Genomic DNA, 25,245 nt, shown 5'->3' on the forward strand with positions numbered 1-25,245 from the left:
AGCAACTTCTGCCAGTTCACCAATGATACTTGAAGTGTATGAGGTCTGTGTTGTTTCACCCTCAGATTTTCCTTCCTCAAAGGCCTGGTTGATTTTGGGAACTCACCACATGGAACAATAATATTAATCCAGTGGCATACTATTCCAGCACAGAATGCATTGGTATACCAATGAGCTGTATTCCTGGACCTCCAGGAATCTCGATTTCTCATACAGATCACAGATATTTCTTAAGGAATTTTATTCAGTATTTTAAATTCCAATCATATGGGGAAAAATAAAGTGCGAAGACTAAACTTACCTTTCTCTTCTCTCTACCAATTTCCAATTTCATCATTGCACATTTGTTCAGTGTTTTCAGTCGTCTGAAAGAAGTAAATGTCTAAATTAATATATAGGCTATAAAAATATTAAGGTAACCCAACTCCCTCTGTAGTGTTTTAGGGAACACATACTCATCCAAATCTATTCAATTCATCTACATACAAATGCTGTTCATCTTGATCTACCAAGATTATAGTGAGGGACGTATTACAGATTACAAGATGAACATGGATGAGGAAAGCTACTTATCCCATCTTAAATTAGAAAACCTAATCTCCCCATCACAACATCTAATTTTCTCTCAAATGATTTCATAGCGTTTGCCTCCATATTCTACCATTTCAAGTTGATTACTCAACATCAGTCCTAAATCCACACGAGAAAGAACCTGTATTTATATGGTGCCTTTCATACCCTCAGGACATTCTAAAGTGCTTCACAGTCAATGATTTACTTCTGAAGTGTAGTCACGGTTGTTATGTAGGCAAACGTGGCAGCCAATTTTGCACACAGCAAGGTCCCACAAACCAAGCAATGAAATGAATGGCCAGAATCTGTTTTGTTATGTTGGTTCAGGAATGAAAGTTGGCCAGGACTCTGAGAACTTCCTGCTCTTCTTTAAAGTTGTTCCATGGGATTTTTCCATGCACCTCAACAAACAGATGAAGCCTCAGTTTAACATCTCATCTGGAAGATAGCAGCAGCATTCCTTCAGTACTGCAGAATGTGCCATCTTAGATTATGTGCTCGACTCCTGAAGTGAGGGTTGAACTCAATTTTCTAAATCAAATGAGAATGCTACAACTGAGCCAAGCTAACATTGTAGAGTAAGGGCTGTACCAAGCTTCTCTATTATTGAACTATAAACAACGTGAAGGGTATGGGTTATCATTGAGTATAGGACAGTATTAAGTGTGTTATAGCGAGGGTGTGGCATATCAGAGGGGAATATAGAGTGTCATATTGTGAGGGATATAACAGTTCCAACAGAAGGTATAGAAAGGGATTTTTTTTCTCCTTGATGTTCATCTTTTCCTGTTGCTCCCCACCTTGTTTTACTACAAGTCCACATTATAGCCAAATATTCTGGAATTAGTGCTGTACAAATATTAATTGCAGATTTTGACTGGCAGTAGAAGCTAGTGCCCTCAGGGTTACAGAAGCTATGTGTAGCCATGATTCCCCAGTAGTTTTGCTGAAATGCAGAATGACCTTTTCAGGCTTTGGACTAAAAAGGAGTAATTTTAACTTTTGGCAATGGTGTAAAACTGTTGATATCGGATTGGCCGTCCGTTATACACCTCTCTCGATTTTGCTTTCTGTTAAATCGAATGTTTTACACCAGTTTTTTTGCCAAAAGTTAAAAATTACCCTCCAAAATGTTAAAATTTGAATCTTAAACCTGTTTTACACAGGCTGTAGTCTCAATTTTGTGACAGTTCTGTTGCCCCTCGCTGAAAGATTGGCACTTGATTCCATTTCAATTTCTCAGTAATGATTATGATTCATTGTACTATATGTATTGGGAATTAGCTGAACATTTTTTTTGATAAACATATATATTTTCTTCACTGCCCCTTCGAGGGCCCTCCTCGTCTCAGTGGATCAGCCATGATCAAAACTCACCATATGGGGGGAATCATGAGTGCAAGCCAAGGTCATAACTCTCCACAGCACAGAAGATTGAAGTTACAACACAATCATGACCATAGGATATTTCTAAAGCCAATATTTTGACGCTTTGATTGAAAAAGATCCAGTTTGAAATTTGAGTTACATAGTTATGTAGAGTTTACAGCACAGAAACAGGCCATTCGGCCCAACTGGTCTATGTCGGCGTTTTTGCTCCATACGATCCTTCTCCCACCCGTCTTCATCTAATCCTAAATACCATTTGGAGCACACAGTTCTATCAAAGTTTCACATGACCATCACCAGAAGCAGAACAGTAAGAAAATATCTCTACGCAGTCATTATTTTGGCATTGCTCTAATCTCTTTCTGAAATCGTACAACATGCACTCATGTAGTGGCTCCTGTACAGCATGATTAAACTGATATCCAGATCTATAAAACCACCGATCATCATGGAGATAAGCATCTTGATTTAGGCACGATATCAAGACTTACGACGCAAGGATCTTAAGATTCAGCAAAACAATGAGAGAAAAATACAGCAGTTTATGGACAAAAATCATTACTTTCAGACACAGGGCCAGTGGCAGTATCACTGGCTGCTGTCAGACAGGTAAAACTCTGCAGATACTTAAAGTGCTCCAGTTTAACTTATCGCAAATTACAGTCCACACATGATATTAAAATGTGGATCTAGCTGACGTTTCTCATCACAAATAGTCACTTTTCAAACTTATCCAGTGGTTCAGCAGACAAACTAAGTGAACTACCTTAGCATTTGTAAACAATTTTACAACACCAAGTTATAGTCCAGCAATTTTATTTTAAATTCACAAGCTTTCGGAGACTTCCTCCTTCCTCAGGTAAATGTTCCTCCTTCCTCAGGTAAACATTTACCTGAGGAAGGAGGAAGTCTCCGAAAGCTTGTGAATTTAAAATAAAATTGCTGGACTATAACTTGGTGTTGTAAAATTGTTTACAATTGTCAACCCCAGTCCATCACCGGCATCTCCACATCATGACTACCTTAGCATTACCACCGTTGAAGAACATGATCAGACATCCTCTGCATACAAGGATAAGCATGGCAGTGTGAGATAAATGTGGGATGAGAGAGAGCTGGTGTACAAAACTGAATAAATAAACAGAGAATTGGTGGGTCCTATAATGGCAGGATTGAAAAAAAATGTAAAATGTACATTTTACATATAGCACATTTATGCATTTCTTTGCTCAGTGCTCTCAGTCACTTGTGCAGTAAAATACTATTTATAGCGTCACGTTTAGAATCAGTCTCTAATCTGTTGACCACAAAGCCCTGGAATTTCCTGCAATTAACCAGAATTTAGCTATTACATCCCAGTTCCTGCCGGATTTTTGTGCTGTGAATTCTGGGTGGTGCTCAGGGCCCTGGATTCCAGTCACTAAATAATTGATTTTGAATTGCTTCAAAAGACCCATGCTAGCTGACAACACACTAGACCCGTGCATCAGTAGACAGAGCCACGAGCACAGACCTTTGCAATATAACAGCAGCTAATGGCAGGACCCTACTCTAACTGTTCCACTGTGCAGTCTAAGGAGTCAGCCACTGGGTCTTAGTTCATATTTGTGATGCCTTGTATGATGTAAATGTTTTGCTGTGACTTCAAGTATCTCATTGGGCATCTGCAGAGCCTCAGATTAACTATGAGAAATCTAAATAAACCAAAGGAAACATTTAGATCCTTTGTAGACTACACAGAAGTAATGAGCTGTACACTTAAACTGCTGTTGACCTTTGCTGTTTTGTAAGGGCTAAGGTTTTATTAAGCAATTATTGGCAAATGTTTAAAGTATCCAACATTACACTTTGGTTAAGGTCTTTACACTAGTTGGGCAACGTGTTGGATTGGATTTTTAAAAAAACAGCCTTATCTAATTACGGCCAGCGAACACAGGCCTAAATTAAAGTCCTGCACTCCATCACATACTGAATTAGAATACAAAGGAGATCTTAAAAACACATGAACTATGGTACAAGTAGAAAGTAGGTCAAAATCCAATTAGGTATACTAGTCCAATGAGTACACTAATAATGCAAAGGTGATTTGATTATTCAGTCAGGTCTTCTTGGGAAATAAATAATGTATCCAATGAGATCCTGGTATGTATCCTATATTCATCACAGATACATTAATATAGAGGAGCATAAATAGAAAATTGGTCTATGTGGCTTTTGTGAAATAGGGAGTATTTCCATTTTTAGGATTCAGTTTTGGGTAGAGCATGAATTAGATGGCAATGCCTTTCAATCTCAGCTTTAGAAGAGCATTTCCTACCACCCACTGAGATATCTTGGTTTCGTATACCAGCTATATTTATGGCAATTTCTCAGAGTGGTGTGTAGGTTTGTTCCATGCACTCAGCCCCTAGGGAACTGGTTGCAAATTCCTGCACCCATTTCATTTAGGATTGAGAGAGACTCACACAGATTTCATTTCATCATTCTGAGCTGGATTCGATCCCAGAAGTGACATGGCAGTGTTCTAACCAGTCTTGTTTATACAAGTCGTTAATGGAATTTGCAGGGACACAGTTGCATTCAATGTTATAAAAATAACAATGAGAATTTAACAAAAATTTCAGTACATTCATTGAATAATATTTAAGCAATTGCTTGGGCATCTGTGGGAAAAGTTTGAGATTACAGCCCAGATGCATACCTTTTTCTATAACTGAGTAATCAAATTGTACTAGGGCAAGCGTCACAAGGAAGCCCAACAGCCTCAGGGGGAGGCATCATAGCCAAGCCTGATCCTTTCAGCATATAAGCAATTCCAGCAGTGATTGTTGGACAGTGATCAGGAGTGGGAACCCTGGCTTATTTTCCCCTCTTCATGCCTATGGGCAATTGTAGTAACCTAGCTGCTGTCCTGGTTTGGAGATCTATTAATTTAGCACAAACTGGGGAAAGAATCTAGATCTTCCTGGTCTATAATGTCAGTTACTCCTCCTAGAGCTGAGCCTTGCAGGAAGCTCTGCAGCATGAAGTTTTTCAGTACAGTTTTTACAATGTGCATCTTAGTTTTTCTTTAAATTATGATCAATCTGACTTGCAGCACCATCATGTCAATCACATTATTGCATTCTTTGTATATAAAGACAGAGGGCTGTGGGGAAACAGTAGGGCTGTGGGATAGATAGCTCTTTCAAAAGAGCTGGCACAGGCACGATGTGCCAAAAGGCCTCTTTCTATGCTGCATGATTTTATGATTCTATCAACAAAGCAGATGCAAGACAATAACGCACCTTTAACAATGTCAGCACATTACTGAGCATTGGAAGATTTTCTCCTACCTAGTAAACTTGGCTAACTTGAATTAAACATCTTGAAATATGTAAGGAATCTTACAACACCAGGTTATAGTCCAACGGTTTTATTTGAAAATCACAAACTTTCGGAGGCTTTCTCCTTAGTCAGGTGAATAAAACCATTGGACTATAACCTGGTGTTGTAAGATTCCTTACATTTGTCAACCCCAGTCCATCACTGGCATCTCCACATCTTGAAATATGGTATAGTAAGCTGGACTTGGCTATTCCATTTGTATAACATTGACCCCAACTTCTAAATCTACATCTTAACACCCATTACAACAATAAACACCTCCACATTGGGTATCCTAGCTCTACTTTCAGCATTATGTAGAGAAAGCTGTAAATTACCATTAAAAGAGGCCATCTTTTCTTAGGCTCATTGCCAAGATCCATAGGAACTATAGAAGCATGAGTGTTACTGTTCAGACTATGTTCTAAAACAATGGGACCAAAGCAAGGTCTTACCTGCACAGAGACTCCGTGGCATCCCTGTCTAAAAATTCATGATCATTTTTCACTACTTCAATATCCACAGGAAACTGGGAGGCTGCGAAGAATGAAATGGAAGGGGTTGATTTAATATTAGAATTCTGCACAATTTAATCACACGGAGGCTTTGAAGCAACAATTTTCTTTTGGGAGTTTCTCAGTACATAGTCTCATGAGGATGATGAGTCAAATAACAAAAGCACACACAAATATATCCTTTCATTTAATTCCAGATTATTATCCACAGAAGCATTAGTCAACGATAGGGGAGGAGAGGACACCAACATTGCTTAAAATTGTTTAATTTAAAATTGGTTTCCAAACATTTATTTTGGTGGCTTGGGGTTAATATTACAGCAATAGAGCTACTCCTGACACTTCAGTGGATTTATTACTGAAATGTTAGTGTTTCTTTCAGTGTCAGTTGTGTGAACTGAAAATTAGGGGGAAAAAATGGTCACAACAGTGAAAAGGGGGGTTCCAGGAACCTACTGACAATCTATATCTAAAAGGACAGGCAACTTAAAATAAATCGGCTTACCTTCAAATAGTTGGGAATACTGTGGAAATCCGGCTGCTCTCAGCCAATCACAGGCGTCTTTTGCTTCAATTTCTGAGCGGGAAAGAAAGGAAATGGACATTTGTTCCACATCGTACAGCAACACACTACGGCAGTACACATTGGATATAAACAGGCCTTCCCATCCAACGTAGGCCTTGGTGTTAGCTCCAGTCCATGGTGATGTAAACTGGGCAAGTTGTTTACCCACCAAGGCAGAAGAGGAGACATTTATGAGCAGGACAAACTGTGTTGGCAAAGGAGTAGTTGCACGATTTATTTCAAAACACACTGTTTAAAAAAAAACCTATGTGGAATCAAAAATGCTGGCATGAATTGTGCAACTTTATAGCATTACCTCTCCACACTCAGTTATCTTGATGGGAATTGTGGGCACGCACATGCAATGGACCTGATGGCCCTCATTGAGCCACTACCGTGCAAGACCTGTTGCCAACTGCAATCTGAAGGGAATATTAAAACTCGGGTTTCCAGTTCTGCCGCATTGCTTGACATCAACTTGCTGTTTGTCCAGGTTTATTTCCACATTACAAAGAGACAACAACTCAGTTGTTTCTGCAACTGCCTATTCTAGTCAATCCCACTGATGAACAACATCTCCCATTTCCTTTGCACGTTTCGGTTTGCTAGTTATCAGTTGCGTACAACTATTGAGTCTCCTACAATAAAGTAAAACGTATTCTCTCGATATGCTGTTTAAAGGCATCTGCAGGCTTTGATCTTGCTCAGGACACATCCCCATCGAGAGATGTGAATGAGATGCATCAGCAGAATGTGAAGACACCCCAGCTTATTATTTAAACCAGTATTTCAAAACTCTGAATACTTGTTACAAGTTGTGGTCAATGTGTTTCTACTCATGTTAAATATAATCTCCTGTGTTAAAGCCAAATTTGTGTTGCTGTTTTCTACCAGTGTATTTCAGGTTCAAAAATGTACTAGTTTGCAGAATTGCTCCACGTATGTTGACTAATTCTCGAGTGTCATGGTGCAATATTAAATAAGTCACACTCTTGCCAGTGTCCAAATGGGGTAAAAAAAAAACTTGTGGATAGCAAATGAATTAAAGTGGTGAATGTATTGTGTGAAGTTTATGGAGAAGTGACATATTTTCTAGTCACATGAACCTCCCCCTCATCTCCCAGTTAAATGTGGGTACGCAGTGGTTGGTGGCTCCACTGATCGCCTGTTATTCGGGACCTCGAAGAATCCCTTGCCAGACATCTGCAAAAAGTGCACATATGGACATTAAACTAGAGGCAGCAGATGTCACTTAATTACTGCATTCTTTCACAGGGCTTAACCAAAATAATTATCTAATGAATAATCAATGTTAGATAAAAGGGCTTTCCTGCAATTTAACAAGAGCTCGATTTAAAAAAGAGACAGTACAACAAGTTATAAAATAAATCTGCAATTTCCCTCGGTCAGTGTCAGAAACAAAACCTTACAGTTGTTTTTTAAAAAAAATTAAAAAGTGATCGAATATGTATTTCAGTTGCTTGACTAATTTAAACCCATTTAAATTCAGCAGTGAAAGAGAAAATTGAATAGGCATTTGAATGGGTAAATGTATTATATCATGTGGCATTGAATCAGGAACATTTCAGGTTCAAAACAATGTGTATGCTGAATATACCAATAGCAACAATTAGCCTTGGTGTTCATAAGGCAGGCAAGGTGGTGGGGGCGGGGGGGGGGGGGGGGGGTGGAGAATGGCCAATGGTCCTGTTTCTGATAGCTCTCCAGTAGCCCTGCTATAAGTGTACACAAATGGACACCGAATGATGTTTAAATTAGGACTCTGCTATGATGGTATCAGTGAAATAACCCATTAACACCTTCACACTTATATTAAGGCTCTCACTTGAAGAATACATTGTTAGTTTTATTGCAAAGAAATTAGATTAGTTTATAGGCATACATTATGTGGGACTAGAGGTGTCACAATTGCTGCCCACCCCAAAATAAATCTTTTTTTTAAAAACCAATCTTATGTCAGGTTGGGAGCTGATTTATAACTCCCCTCCCCTGCCAAACAGCAAAAAATGTTTACAACAGTTCGAACAGACCGCAAAGCCTTGCAAGAACCTGGAACGTTTCAATGGAGTGTAAATCAGGCGGGTTCTCTAACGGGCAGTGGACTGCTGAGTCTGGTTACCGACCAGGCAACAAAGAGGAAGATTACCCCCCAGGATCACTTCCTGGTCAAGTGATGCCCTCTCTACTTTGTACAATGTGAACTCGTCAATGTGCTGGGCTCATGGCCGCCACATCAGGAGAAACTCTGCGGCTTGCGTTTTGCGGATGTTGACCAACAATTCACAAACCTAAAAATAACACTGAAGGAACTCCATTGCATATATAGTAACAATCATTAAAAATTATTGGTACTATTGAGCTGAATACAATATTATGACACACTTTGATGCGTTGTGTTAAATATACCTAGCTCATTAGATTTATACTAATTCACTAAAATAACAAAATAATTTCAAATATGAAGTTGGAGTGTCGGAATATTGAGCAATCAAGAAGCTCGTGTATTACAAATGAAAAGGGGCAGGAAATTCAGCCTTCAGAGCCTCAGTCCAATTTAGCCTAATGGATGTTTTTGGCTTGATGTTTGTTGGACAATCTGTCTCCTCCCAAAAATAATCAGGAAACCTGGCAGCCTTTGAAAACTTGGCAGTGCTGACGATGGCCCTGTCTGCAATATGTGCAGATCCAATCATTCTTATCTAGTATCTACTGGAGTCTTGGATTGGTTGATTGAGCATAACCGTCTCCAGAACACAGTAGCTTACCACACACAGATGCACGTACACACCAGCTGCCAGGGAACCCAAGCACAATGCCCTTCCTATATTGGCTATGGATTTTTTACATTCTTACAGCAGATTATTTTGCCATTTACTCTATACAGTACAGTATATGTACTGTGCTCTGGAATACACCAGGACACACCACCCCCACTCACATTATACCATAGCTTTGCCTCAGACTGAACTTGAATTATAGTAGCACTCTCATCCCCCTGATGTCATGCTCTGCTAACCACTCCACCCATACTATGAAGTTCCATCATACCCTCTCAACGCCCTTTTATATACCTCCCCCTCGTTATTTCGTTCTCACTTATAATATCTCTAATGGAAGACTACTAGACTTGGAACATTTACTTTTCTCATATTATATCCGATAATCTAGTGCCTAGAAAGAAAAGGAATACAATCCTCCTAATTAAACCTCGATTTTAACTCTGGACAGGATGCTTCGAAGACTATTTCTGAAAGTGAAAGTACCAAAACCAAAGAAAACTTCGATGACAGCTTGATTTGTGGCATCAAAGGAAATTAATCAATTCAGATATGACTGGGAATTTCTCCTTTGTTTCCGATTCATACCAGCCAGTATCCAGAAACGATCAGCGATGTTGTTCTTGACAAGATTAACCAGATCAAACTAATCACAAGCCCTTTAGACCCCTGACTAATGCTGTCCAGGGGCCCAAACCTTACACCAACCTGTGCTGATGATCCCAAAATACAAAAAAACACAGGAGCTACTTCTGAAGAGTGAGAAACATCCTGAACAAGCTCACACCACAGATCTTTTAACAGTTAATGAAGCAGGTTCAGAGCTGACAATCGATACTAAGGCAGTAGCTGTTATCATTCCTCAGAAACATAAGAAGTAGGAGCAGGAATGGGCCATATGGCTCCATTTCAGCTTCAGATGTTTCACCTATTTCCCTGTGTAACAAACCCACCACCTTCCAGGACATTGTATGTGCTCCTAATTCTGCTGTGAGCTCTCCAAAAGAAAGTTATGAACTTTGACGGTGCTATAAATGAACCTGAGAATTTACCATTTCCTGCTCTTGTTGCTAGTCCCATCTTACCCACTGTCAATCCAACTCAAATATATCCTCAAATGTTCAAGGAAATCTCCAAATCATTTGGATTGGTAGATAGTTACAAGCGTCGTGGAATGTGCTCCGAAATTTCCTGCGCAGCTCATTTGCCTATGCTGGAATGTAAAAACCAGCATTAAATAACCAGCAAGACCAATAGGAGTTTAGCTATTACAATAGCTGCTGCCTTCTGCCATGGCATCTCACTCTCTGAGCCTCTCATCTGTGCTGCTCCTCTTCTATTATTATGCAAATAGGGACCTGCCCATTAGCAAGGCCCTTCCAGCTGCTTAGTCCTTCTGAACTCATGAATTTGGGAGGAGGTGGGGGGGGGGGGCAGAGTTCTGTAAAGCTTTGGGTACACGGAGACTGACATCAATTTGGACAAGTGTCAAAAAAATAATTTAAAAGAACAAAATCAAACTCCAAAAATCTTGTGTCAGGTGACTTTGCGTTGTGCTGTGCCTAAATATTTTACATAAATCTATGCAGAGCATTATTCGCCTGAGCTGGTCTTTTGCATGGGGGTTTGGGGGGGGGGGGTGGGAAAAGAGGAGAAAAAGAGGGAGAGTTATGTAAATCAGTGACAGAGTTTTGTCGGACGTATCTTACAAGCGGCGCGATGTAGTGACGTTTCAGTGCAAAACTGGCGTAAATCAGTTGTGTGCAAATTTCCTCAGGAATAAACCAAACGCTCTTATGCCATAGTTATACCAAAACTTTCCAGGAAACTCCAGATCTCTCAATTAAGTTATATAAAAATATTTAAAAACTGGTTTAGTCTTCATACTTCACACTGACTGAAAAGAGATTTCATCTAGAGAATAGGGTAGGGGAAAGATAACAGCAAGAGCTTTCCTGCTAGGGCCCCGAGACATCACATCAGCCTATCTTATGGGAGGGGAATGGGATTATAAAGTACACACCATATAACAACTTTGATTGGGAGCTCAGCAATGTGGTAGAATGTTGCTGCTTATTTTAATAAATTGGTATAAAAAAATGGACCATTTCCACACACACCAGCATTAATAAGCTGGTTACTGGAGTTAACAGCTTAGAAATACCAGTCGGACCACAGTCACTGGAAGTGTGGTGGTATGGAACTTCTGCCCAGCAGTGTGCCCCAGCTCTAACCCCATTCCAAATCCCAAGGAGGGGGTCATTATCATAAAGGCAGTGGGTGCAGTGTCATTTAAGGTACTCCCATGACCCTTCGGGGGAGGGGTGAGAGTGGGGGTGGCTGCTAGGAACAAATGATCCTGGCCATGACATTTACCAGTTTCTGATTGGCAGTGTGGGCCCATTTCCACCAGCATGCTGTCCTGGAAAGTAATTTATACTTCTACCAAGATTTAAAGAACATTTTATAAGGAATGGAGACTTGACAGTAATTGGTCATGCACGAAATTCCTTCCTACCCACCCAGAGAGAGCAAGAGAGCAAGAGAGATTGTGCACATTTATAATTGCTAAGAATGAAATGCTGGAGAATGCTTGTAGGGTTAAGCAACGTTAGCAATTCTGAACAGGCACGACACAGGTCAAATACAATAGAATGATCCCCCTACATTTTTTTGACCCTGTACCTAAATTCAGAGCTTGAAGGTGTATAATTTCCATTACCCATATGGCCTTACAAATTAGTAAGTGCAATTTACAGCACATTCAAGGATAGTTTTGTTCTACAGGCTCACATCCACTGAGAACCAGAATAGCTCAGTCCAGATCAGAGTTGAAAGAACAGTGCTCTAAACGCACTGCTCATATACATTCAAATCTTATTACAACTCATGGAAACCATTTAAAGTCATTCCTCTGACTTCATCTCAATACTTGAGCTCCATTCCTCAGTGGCAAAGGATTTACTGGGGCTAGGGGAAAACAGTTCCTTGTAACAAGGCTGTAAGCTCAATAAGAGTTATTTTTGAAACGGTGATGCTTGCGTGGTGGATGATATTTTCTGAGTTCTCATTGTTAAGAATTAAAAGCTCTACCAGCCAGTGACTGCTTGGCACTGTTACACACTTTATCTCCTGGTTTGCCTAAACTCTACAGCCCGATAATTTCCCTCTAACACTGACGTTGACCTCTAATTGATTTCTTTAATACACATGCATTTAACAAACACAGTCAACACAGGCAGAAACATCATAGAACAAGACTTTGCTTTATCGGATAAAGATTTTTTTTATCCCCAACAGCTTAGACGACTATTTTGCTACCAAGCACCATTGCCCAGTTGGGAGGGTATCCAGGCAACTTGCTTCCAGGCTTTGACCCATTCCAGTCATTAACTGACTAATTGGTGTTGGATAAAACAAAGGACTAACTTGTTCTTTCCCCATCTCCCTGCAGAAAAAAAATCAACTCATTGCATTATTAGAGCCACACACACACACTGTAACTAGGTACCACACCAGGTGATTCATTTAAACACTAAATAGTTGAGGACTTGTATTGCACAAGGTGCTGATTGGCTTCCAGACACACTACTGTCAGACTAAACTGGGAGAGATACAACTTTTCCTTAATGTGTGGATGACAGTATTGTAGTATCATTTTGTCATTTATAACCCACAAGTGGGTAAATGGACCATTGAGGTGGTATCGAGTCATAAGTTCAGGAAAGCCCCACAGTCCATGCCTGGTCTATACTAAGTAAGCAGATCTCAGCTGGGAGGCTACGACTGACCTTGGCACCCCTGGACGAGGGAAGGCAGAAGAAAAATTAGCAAGGTTTCTGCTCTTGCTCGCTACCAGTGAATCCTGTTGGAAATGTATTTGCATGGATAGAGTTGAGTTTGACTAATGATAAAAGGCTAGCAGTGTCAGGCAAGAAAGAGAGAAAGTTGAAAAAATAAAACATGGAGATCTTCCAAGCAAGGAGAAATCGCCTCTTGGCCAATAATAGGTGTGATCCTTTCAACTGAATGTTTGCTGCAAACTCACATTTTTAATCTCCATGAATTTCACCTTTGAGTAACTTACAATCCTACAACAGCACGATTCAGTCTTTTGAAATGAAGCTTTCAACAAGGACCAGCCAGAGACAGCAGCACTGTGTTACACCATTTTTACAGACAGAAAATAAAACATATCATGGCTGGCTTAGACACTTCTTTAAACAGCAGCTTTTTCTAATCTCACCACATCTCAGTTTCACTCGTACAATGACATAATCTAAACTGCTTATCTGGGACAGCAACTTCTCCCAATGCAAACTGATCACAGTAATGGTTGACCATTCAACTGTGCTATGTATTCTAAAGCACACAAATGTTTAACACCAGCTTAGTGAATATATTGGACAAGGTTCAGTCAATCCTAGTTGAAAACAGATGTCAGCTCTTCAAATTGATCTTTGGTCTTCAGCCTGTGCATCACGTAAAGGGAGCTGATCCCACTGGTGTTGTTCTCCCCTCATCTACCTAAACCGTTAACAGGCTCCTGCTAAAGCACCTAACGTTGTGTGATTTGGAAGATCAGAAGTGATTAAAAAGATACTGTGTACAGGTAACTGGAGCTATAAAGTATGAGGGATAAACAATGATTTTTCAAAGATGTGAAGTATGTTTTGTTTATTAATATATTCTCAGACATCACCTCCTTTTCAATATTTGGCATGCTCCATTGAGTAATGTTAGATTAAAGCTTCTATTTTACTGGATCATAAGGATTGTAATACTGTAGATATTTTAAAATTGGCATGTCTTTTAATAAGTTGGTCCCTTGTTCATTCTACCAGCAATTCAGTAAACCTCAAACTAGCTACACTTCAAAAGCAGGAAATTCATAATATTTGCAACTTAATTTCACAGCACATAAAAAAGAAAAGGTAGCAATAGATACTCACGTTTTATAATCATCCTACTGAGAGTGCTCACACTGAATATGAAAGCCTTGCAGAGGTACCAAGACTTTTGTTTAATGAATTAAACAGAAATCTTTGCTGAAGTTAATAGATCACAAAAACTAACGTCCATGTCCCTGTATTGAAGGTCTAAGATTCAAGCTTCAATTCCTCAAGTGATTTTACTTCCTTCCACGAAAAGCAAAAGTTTTTTTTATCCCAACCCCTCTCCCCTTACAAAGACATTACTTTACAGCACACTCCTCCGGACTCCCTGCTCAGCTGGTGTATGTATGACTTTAAGCTCCAGCATTGGCATGAACAATTACTGGACTCTTCCATTTGTGACTCAGGGGTAATGAGCTGTCAAGTTGAAGTGAGTAGCCTCAGAATTCTTATACCAGTTAAAACAGCTAGTAAACCACATCCAGTTACTACTGGAAATATAGGATTCCCTTCCACTTGATTCAGGTAGACTGTATACATAATTAAAAGAAACACAGTAGAGTGTTTTTTCTAGTGTGACCCTATTCTACAGTGGAACACTCCACATGTAGAAATGAATTACTATCTATAGAATGGAAGAGGACAGTCATCCCCAGCTGATCAACACCTGCATCAGACTTTACCTCCGGGGCTATTGGATTGCTTTCGAGGCATAGATTAATGGTTGCACTTAATTGAATAATCTCCTTTAGTAAAACCAGAAGAATATATCATAGTAATATGAATCTAAACGGAACCCTTTTAAAAGACTACATTTTAAAGAAAAATAGCTTTAAAAATATTTTAATCAGCTCCAGCCGCCCAGAAATAGTTCTTATTCGACAAGATCCATAAATGACTACAAATCACAAAAGTTTAGAAAAACTCGGGATACCAAAGCTCCAGGAGTGAGATTTCATTGGTTAAACTTAAAAATATAGAATTTGGGTGCGTGTCTAAAATTATAGCTAGTACCAATTCACAATTATAAAATCGAGAACCGATACCTGTAGCCTGGTAACTATGAAAGCGTCATGTGTCAGAGACATGCGTGCGTTGGTATGATTGGTATCATGCTGTATTTGCTCTTGGATTGTCCCCTTAATAGAGCCATTATGGAAAGAGCCATTGGAAGATATTTGTATCATACTAAAACAAAACAAACCCTTCTGTGCTGCACACTAATTTCATTACATTTCATCAGGTTTAAGGTAGACTACCATAAAGTGCAAGTGATCGGATAAACATCAGCCCAGGACCAACCGAAAGAGAAGTTTCTATAAAATTTGAAATCTTTCCATATTTAAGTGCCCAAAAGTAGGGGAAACAGAGCAAAGAACAGTTGCAAAGATACTCCAAAATATAACTGATACAATACATGCATTTCAGTAAATTAGAGCATTAATGTTCTTAACTTGTATGTTTCCAAGTATTGTTGCAATCCAGAGTTATGATTAATACTGTAACTTATCACACCCAAAAACTGCAACAGGCAAGGATCATGATTAACTGTGAAGAGTAACTGTGAGGAATGCAAAAACAAATTAATAGATCGCACAGATAGATGTGTGGTGAAATTTAGTGCTAGAAATGTGAGATTATGCATTGTGGAAAGATGGAGAGAGAAAGGGTAAAATGTTAAAAAGGAGCAGAAAAGCAGATACACAAATCTGTAAAACAGAGGACAAGTTATTTTAAAATAAGTATCAGACCCTAGATTTTATAATTAGAACAATGGCACACAAAAGCAAAGAGGCAAAACTAAACCAAATTATTAGTTAAACCACAGTTATATCAGTGTGTCCAGTATGGGTCTCCTACTTTAGGGAGGATGTCAAGGCACGGAAAGCATACAGCTTTAGATTCAAGGAGAGACTAAATAAACTGGGGTTCTTTTCATTAGAAGAGGTTGAAAAGGTGTTCTAAATTCTGAATGGTACGATAGGATAAATAGGGAAAATTAATTTCCACTGCTTGGTGAGTTGGTAATGAAAAGGCATAAATTCAAGGGTCACCAAAATGGCAAAGGAAGAGGTTGGAACAATTTTATGTAGAGGGTTGTTGAATTCCCTATCAGAAACAATGGTGGAAATGAAAATACCTCTTTCTGTGCTATAAAATTCTATATTGTTAGTGTCCTGTGAAGGCTCTTGCTTTCCTATCCACATGTGATCGAGTCACTAATATTTTTAAACAGCCTTTGTTAAGAAGAATCTGGAAATAAAAAACTGGCATCAGTAAGTGACCATGAAGTGGTCAGATTGTCATAAAAACCTAACTGGCTCACTAATGTCCTTTAGGGAAGGGAATCTATTGTCCTTACCTGGTCTTGCCTACACACTATTCCAGTCCCACACCGACATGGTTGACTCTTAACTGTCCTCTGAAGTGGCCTGGCAAAGTTGTAATAAAACTGCTACCCAGCAGCTTAAGGTGGTAGTCCACCATCACTTTCTCAAGGACAACTAGGGATGAGCAATAAATGCTGTCTTGCCAGCAACACGAATCCAGAGAATTATTCTTTTTAAAAAAAAAAATTGGTCAGAAACTATGCCTCACAGAAAATGGAAAATAATTTGGTTGACTGAATGAATTTAATGCATGTAAAATAAAGAGCAAAATTGTAGAACAAATTTACAGTGTTAAGTCGGTTGGGCGGAGGGGCATTCTCTTCTATTTTGAGAAAGCATATACTCAAACTACCTTGCTCAGGACAACGGTCATCTAGGGAATTCTTAAGCACGGAGGAATCAAGATCTGTACACTCTGGGACAGGAAATGAATGGGATAAGTTGACCCAGCATGCAAGAGGCCCATCATTCTCTGCCATGGAGTCATAGGTGCTAGGTGCTGGATTCATGGGTGTGATTCTTGATGTGCTGAGTTCCTCAGGTGATTTGCAACACCCGCAGTGGCACCAGAGGCCAGTTGCTTCCATCGCAGCGACAGAGCAAAGAACAAAATGGAGTGGAATAGTTTGGGGGTGGGGGGGGGGGGGAAAAGAGTGGGGAGGGGGGCAACTTAAATTTAATTTTAATACTGATGAAAGGCCATCAGCCTGAAATGTTAACTCTTTCTCTCCACAGATGCTGCCTGACCTGCTGAGTGTTTTCCAGCATTTTCTGTTTATATTTCAGATTTCCAGCATCCGCAGTATTTTGATTTTAATACTGTAGTTTTGAGAGCGCCAGTAGCTCATTGCCTTCAAGATATGGTCAAGCAACGCTATTAGAATGCTGCCTTATCCCAATCTTTCATTTTTATTTCAGTTCCTTCAGACAGAAGCACTGCATTAGCATTGAAGGGATCATTTTCAGATGTTTATTGCATAATTAACAATGTTTGATGACCCCCAAATCTAGCAGGGCAAGGTGGGTGGAGAAGAGGTGGTTTCCTAATGGAGCACTAATATCTGGGAATGGTGAGGTGGAACAGATTTTAAAAACAGGGTTCAATCAGGATTCATGACAATTCTGATTTTCATTCCCTTGAACCCAATAAAAAAGGGCTATTTTCCATGTACATGTAAACGGTAATGGTCAGAATAAACAAGCTTCCATTTTTAAAAAAAACTAGCATTTAAACCTAAGAAAAATTAAATTTGAAAGCAGCTACCATCCAGCAATTGCAATGTTTAGTGTCATGACAGTAAAAGGGTTAACTAATAGTGAATGCCACAAGACAGCCTGCATGCAACTCAAATTCAGTCATGGATAATTCGGTTTATACCCTAAGCTATCTCTTTGTAACTGAACCTTCACACAAAAATGGGCTGCAGCTGCCCAGCCAAAGTACTTGTATTGTCCATCATCAACTCACTCACTTTCCTAGCATTAGTCTCTATGGATCCAGAAGGCAAACTGGCCAGATGCATGGCTGGCTGACATCATGTTCATCCATCCATCAGTAAATAGTCTAAGAGACACCTGCCGTCTCAGGGGGCTGATTTGACTATTGATTTTTCTCATTGTTATAGGCAGAGATTTGCTGCATAGAACCACTTGTGGCCATTTGGTTTGTAAATGTTTCAATACTTTTGACCTTTAAAGGATTTCTGTATTTTCTCTACATAGGTGTAAATCTAATCAGGATGAAGCTTCAGGGAGCAGCTTTTTGGGATGCAGCACACAGAGAAAGAATGGCTCTACAATTCACAGAGAACATTTTAAGAGTTAAAATCAGAGAGAACATTTTTTTTGTCACACTATTCCAACATTATATTATGTAGTGATAGGTTGCAAAGTCCCTATGCAGTCCCAATGTCCCTATAGGATGTAAAGTCCCTACAATTTCCCTACGTGGTGAGTCATTGGTCTGTCAAACACAGATAGAACAGGTCATTTAAAAAAAACATGATCCTGGAAATTGATTTGCCTAGTTTCAATTTTCTAGTAATTTAAAAAAAATAAGTGGCTACTTGACAAATTGTACAGTACAGGAGGTAAGCACTTTTACTTCTGGGACACCAATAGGATGAAAGACTCCTCTCTTTGCTAGCAAAATAAGCTTGAACAGTCCAACCGAGTTCCTACTGTGCACATTAACAGCACAAAACACAATTCAGCATAATACTAAATTGCCATTTTCATTTAAAGACGCCACAAGAGGGAGAAACGGTTTCCTCTGGTAAATGGGTTGGTAACCAGAGGTCATAGATTTAAAATAATTGGTGAAAGAACTAGAGGGGAAATTAGGAGCATTTTTTTCACACAGTTGTTAAGATCTAGAACGCACTACCTGAAAGGGTGGTGGAAGCAGATTCCATAGGAACTTTCAAAAGGCAACAGGGCATGTTCTTGAAGAGGACTAGTTTGCAGGGGTATGGGGAAAAAGCTGGGGTGTGGGACTAAATTGGATAGCTCTTTCAAAGAGCAAGCACAGGCATGACAGGCCGAATGGCCTCCTTCTGTGCTGTAAGATTCTGTGATTCTAAGGATGGCTGGGGTGGGAAATGAAACATTGCACTGTTGCAGTAGATGATGCCATTCTATATTGGAGGTTAATACATGTTGTTGGGGCAGAGTAGAGGATGCTTTATACTACACCCAGTCTACTCTTATACCTGTACTGGGAATACTCCGTGTGGATAAGTAGTTGCCAAAAACAGAATAGTCTCTCATTCTCCAGCTTGAACATCCCTCACCTAGATCAGCATAAATTTCGCAAAATGTAAAAAGGGAAATTTAAAATTCAGTATTCCGAAACTTCTACCCAGAATTTCTGAGACCCACATTCTGGCTTAAGTTACTAAAAAGCTTTGAAGGGATCATATCCATTCAGCTATTGGACAGTTCAGTTTATCCCTTGCCCAAATAGACCAATCACAAGATAAACATTCCAGAACTCAAGCATATGTTTCTCAAAGTTTGATTGGCCACTTGCTGCTGACATCTCCAGAATTTCTTGTTTGAGAAATGGGTGCATTACCTGGTTTAAGGGAATGCCCTGGACACTAAGGAACATTAGGTTCCCCCCCCCCCCCTCTTCCAAAAACATATATTTAAGCTATGATTGTTACCATGCTAATGATTTACCTGAAGACAATTAGATGACAATGACAAAGTCCCTTTCTGATCAGGACAAAGGATTACATATAACAATGTGGAAAACTAAATTGACACTTAAATGAGATTGCAATTCAGTAGAAACATTTACAGTAACAACTGCGACAGAGGAGTTCATCAAAGAAAGGGGCAAAGGACTGGAAATGTTTTGCTCCTATGCAGTTTCTCACGTTTCATTAAAGCAGCTAGCTGGGGTTTTCCATAGGAATCTGTATATATTTAAAAAAAAATCACAGCACCTCTGGTAAACTGCAAAATTATAAAACACTGCAGAAAAAGAATTTACAGAAGGAAAAAGGAAGGTAAAGGAGCATCCCAAAGCACGTCAAACCGTAATTCAGTACCAGTGAAGTGCGGGTACTGTTTGACACACACACAGCAGCTAATTTGCACAAGTCCCACAAACAAGAAAGATAACTGATCAGTTATTCTATTATGGTGATATAAACTGAGGGAACAATATTGGCCAAGACACCTAGCAAACTCCCAGCTCTTGAAATAGTGCCATGGGATCTTTTATGCCCACCCGAACAAATGGCACCTCCCAACAATCTAGCACTCCCTCAATACTGTACTAAAATGTCAGTCTATATTATCTGCTCAAGTCTTAAGAGTTAGAAGGTTGTGGGTTCAAGTCCCACTGAGCCAAGAGTGCTATCTCTGAGCCAAACTGACACTCAGTGTCAAACTAATAATGGGTTAGTCAAAAATACCAATCAAGAGGCAGCTTAAAGTTTTCCCGCAAGCAAAATATACCTTTTACTATCGCAGAAACCTTCCTGCAAAGCAGAAGGATAAAGAAACATTTTGTGAATAGTGTTCATGCAGGTGAGGAATATTATTTCTGGGCAAAAGAACATTGTATCTACTTTCGACATTCAGGGTCAGCATCAAAGATCGGGTACAGTGCAGGTTAGATGCAGGATAAAGTATCATTATATTATGCCTGAATAATATTGATTATCAGTTTCAGAAGAACACCCCTATTGTGACTGGTTCATATTCCTATTCTCAGACAGCACTGTTACTTCTTTGACTTTTTAATTTTGTGACAATTAACATTAATTTATGGTCAGTTTTATGCTGTGGTCTCTTGAGGTTAAATTGGCTACACTCATTTCTCAAAGACTCACAGCTGGAAGAACAAAGAAACTTTAATTTAATCAACCCAACATGGATTCAAATTCCATTCCTAGAGGTGAAAGGACAATGTCATCCAGCCAGATTTTGCTTGCATTTTAAATGAGAAGGATGAAAACGTCAGGGCAGACATTAATTGGGACATGAAGATATCAACTCAAGCTGCACACACATTGTAAAGTTATCTTTACGATGTAAACCAAACAGTACCAGCAAAAATCTGGAGATAAAATGTACAATTTACATAGTACACATCACTAGATACTAGATACAATCTATTGACTCTCTTAGGGGATAATGCAAGGAGCTCTTTGTGTATAATACCTCTCATTCCATCAACAATCAAATGCCTTAAATCAAGTCTTTATGGAGATGCTGCCTCAAGCCAAAGATTAAGTTACAGAAACTCAAACAAGCTAAGGACTGCTGGATGACTACTCAATTCATAGACAGACAGTGCAGGTCTAATGATTCAAGAGCTATTCTGAGCAACGATCACGTAGGGATATTGGGCAGACAGGCTGGAGATGTAGATCCAGGAGACTTTGGGTAATGCCAGACTAAAAATAACAAATGTGGCAAGATTTCAACCTCAGAGCTATTAAACAAAACCAATTACAAAAAAACAAACAAGGGGTATTAAACAGTGCTGTGGCATGAAATGATGACATGCATTGGGACACATGCAGATCAAATGGAGTCTAGGCACCTCCCAACAGGGAGAGACTAAAAATATGTTCAAGTGTGAATCACCCTGCGAGTGTGGCAGCCCCTCTCACCTCTGAGTCAGAGGTTGTGGGTTCATGTCCCACTCCAGGAACTCAAGCACATAATCTAGGTTAACACTCCAGTGCAGTACTGAGGGATTCCTGCACGGTCAGAGATGCTGTCTTTCGAATGAGACATTTGCCCTCTCAGGGGGACATAAAAGACCCCATGGCACTATTTCGAAGGAGAACAGGGGAGTTCTCCCTGGTGTCCTTGCCAACATTTATCCCTCAACCAATATCACTAAAAAAATTCTAATCATCATCACTTTGCTGTTTGTGGGACCTTGCCTTGCTCAAATTGTCTGTCGCGTTTCCTACGTCATAACAATGACTACCCTCAAAAGTATGTCATTGGCTATAAAGCGTCTTGGGACATCCTGAGGTGAAAAGCGCTATATAAATGCAAGTCTTTCTTTTCTCAATGTTCGTCCATGTTTGGGAGGACATTGCTTACACTGTTGGAATGGTGTGGAGATTTTGAAAAAAAATTAAAATTATAAAATGTGACACACACACACACACACAGTAATGCAAGGCTGTTGTGAACATGGCTAACAAGTACTGGGTTGCCTTTCAAGGGAATTAAGTTTTAAGTCTTCAAAAGTTATTTTAAAGCTTTATAATTCTTTGGTAAAAAGTTGGAATATTCTGTGCAATTTAGGTCATTATATCTTTAAAAAATGATCGAAGAATTGGAGAAGGTTCAGAAAGAGAGAAGGATGATGCCAGAACTGAAACTACAAAGTTGTGAAGGAGAGTCACAGAAATTGAATTTATGTCAATGGAAAAAAGATTGACAGGAAACATGATCTAGATCTTTAAAATGCCAAAAGGCATAGATAGTGTAGATGTAGGAAGGTTGTTTAACTAAAACTGTAAATTAAACTTGACACAAATACAAAATTAGCAAGCCTCAAGCAAGACTAGAGATTAAACAAAATGTTTTCCCACAGATTATTAGGTTTGCAGAATAGGTGCCCAGCAAAAGTAGTTATTACTGTGTCAATTAACTCCTTTGAAAATGAGCTAGGTAGACACCTGGTTATGAAAGAAACTGGAGGTTATAAGAATACTAATGGAGATAGGTGATTAAATACTGAGAGGAAAGTTTTAGCTCCAGTCCTGTTGTGACTATAGATGTGCCGTCTATGGAATGTAACAACTCAGAATGAATAATGATTGATACTGTGGAGTTTTTTTTTAAAACTCCATTTTAAAATTCTTCTCTGACCCTAAAGGCAGAATTCTCTCTTGGGACACTTCATCTCAGGTTATTCACATCTTTCAGTAAGCTAGGTAGAGTCTGTGAGGATGTAGGTTATACATGAACCTGATGGACCAAATAGCCTTTCCTCATTCTAGGTTTTCTTCTATTAATTTAACAAGCAAGCTAATGATGAGAGGTCCTTCTAAGATTAATGCTCTTTTTTTCTTGCCAATTACAAAATAAATTACATTCACTAGCCTAGATTTTCCTACCCATCAGGAATTCCCATGAACCTGTAAACAGTAAGTAGACAGCAGCATGTAACTTACTGGTGCTTGTACCCGAATATTGAGGAGCGGCGGGGGGGGGGGGGGGGAAAGAGGGCATGATGGTTGGAGCGGGAAGGGATTGGCACCAGAAATCATCATGACCACCGAGAACTGGGAGGCTGCCTGCAAACAGACGAAGTATGCAGGTGCAAACCGCAAATGGAAACTGCTAATTCTACTTCCCAACGATTGTTCTCCTGGGTTGTTCGCTGTAGTGCCCGGGAGATTAATCGTTCAATTCTGCGACTATATAGCAGAATTGTGAAATTGAGCTATTCTTACCTGGGATGAAATTAGATAGTAATTAGTACATATGCCTGAACTTGCAACAATACTTGTGAATTTAGAGCACATTTAAGAAAGACCGTGATATACACATCAAATCCATGAGAATTAAACAAATCTGTTTAATGCAGACATCTTGCAGGCTTCTTCAATCTTGACTGACAAATATTATATTTTTATAAACGATTGCCAAAGCCTTCTGCATAAGTTGTTCAAATCTGAAACCATTGTACTAAAGTGTTTTACTAAAACTCAACATATACTGTTGTAGGCCATTAAGTTGCTACTAAAAAATATAACACATCAAACCTTTGTTTAAATGTAAAAGCAATGGTGAAATTTGCCCTATTGCATTGAAAACTGCAGAAAGAGGCAAATTTGAATTTATAAATACTATAACTGACAAAAATGTAGTATTTTTCTGTAGCTTTGAATGGTGACTGTTCCTTAAAACCCAATTACAATAAACAAGGGGCCAGATTTTCTTGAAATTTTGCGCCACAATAACGGTGCATCAATGGCATACGCCATTATTATAGTGCAGAAGTTCTAGGAAATAATAGCATGAACAAGTTATTCTGCCATGCCAAGATTTCCTGGGCCATTTGCAATGCACAGCTGACACCCTCGCTGAAATAGGTCAAAGTTACTTATAACAGCTCTGCCCCCAATCAAAACAGCGGCAATGGCAATTTTCCTTGATTTGCGCTAATTGCCAGCACAGTGATAAAGAAAGGTGCACACACACGTGGCTGTGTCAGGATCACTAACAAATCTGGAATTTTTGGCACTCACACAAGAGAACTCACCAGTGAAAATGAGCTGGGTCCCAGAGCTCAATTCCTTCCTGCCATAACCGTATCTCACCATGGCAACATGCCATACAATAAGTCCCAGCCTTTTTAGCAGAACACTGTTCTCCAGATTAAATTGGCATCTTTGATATCCTTGACTATACTAGCTAGCGAAGGGTAAGAAAAGGCCATTTTGACTCATCAAAGCTCATCCCTCAAGGACCCCAACTCTCCCACATTTTAACATTCAGCTGCAACCAAATGCCCCCAATGCCATTGTCTCTATCTATCCTACCTGGCAAATTATTTGAAACCTTTTATCACTTTTTGAATGAAGAAATGAAACTCTTACTGATAATTTCTCAAATAAAATTGTATTTCCACACATGATGCCATAGGCCAACGTACACTGAACTTCTGTTTCAAGAGAAAGTTTTTCAGAAAATAAAATTAATTTGTTCAAATGAAATCATTGAGGTTAAGCGACTAATAGTGAAAAACATGGTAGCATATCAGAAAATCTGTCCGTTTTGAAGGGCAGAGTGCTGTTTGTGGCGATCATTCAATGCCCCCTCCTTTTTTCTTCTAGAGCATAATCGTAAACATCTTTTAGGGATGGCATTCCACTATGAAAACATTATATTTTGAGAAACTGGGTTTGTTCAAATCATCACCTGCACATAACCAATGTATGTGCAGGTCTTTGAAACAACTTGAGTGAGGCCCTCTAAACGCCAGACCTTATGTGGTTACATAGGCCTAAGGCCACTACTGGTTACACAAGAGAAAAAAATAACTTCATTAGTCTAAACATCTGCTGCTGGCATGTGAACATTTTTTTTTATATAAAGCTGAACAAATTCCCTCCAGGAAACATTCCAGTATTATCCTTGCACAAACTATTGTCCCATTGAAACCACAACATACATTTCTTAATCTAGCCATTAGGTCTTTGGATTGGTATTTCCTATGTCCCACCAAAATGCCTTTTACATTTTGATTCCTTCTTCCCCCTT

The 25,245-nt window shown here is 39.3% G+C and overlaps 1 protein-coding gene across 2 annotated transcripts in view; it reads right to left on the reverse strand.

The window, feature by feature from the left end:
* si:dkeyp-23e4.3 (rho GTPase-activating protein 7) overlaps positions 1–25,245 on the reverse strand; it is a 124,745-nt gene that overhangs the window by 22,928 nt on the left and 76,572 nt on the right. The window contains exons 1-4 of one of the 2 annotated variants that reach the window (XM_067996103.1): positions 14,159–14,317; positions 6,349–6,420; positions 5,784–5,865; positions 302–365 (exon numbers count right to left, since the gene is read on the reverse strand). In XM_067996103.1, the coding sequence (XP_067852204.1) occupies positions 302–365; positions 5,784–5,865; positions 6,349–6,420; positions 14,159–14,171 (231 nt within the window). In that variant the 5' untranslated portion in view covers positions 14,172–14,317. Of the gene's footprint in view, positions 1–301; positions 366–5,783; positions 5,866–6,348; positions 6,421–14,158; positions 14,318–25,245 lie in introns of those variants that run through there. The other variant, XM_067996102.1, reaches the window with a different exon arrangement.

Source organism: Heptranchias perlo, chromosome 14 (genome assembly GCF_035084215.1).
Source record: "Heptranchias perlo isolate sHepPer1 chromosome 14, sHepPer1.hap1, whole genome shotgun sequence".
Classification (NCBI taxonomy): domain Eukaryota; kingdom Metazoa; phylum Chordata; class Chondrichthyes; order Hexanchiformes; family Hexanchidae; genus Heptranchias; species Heptranchias perlo.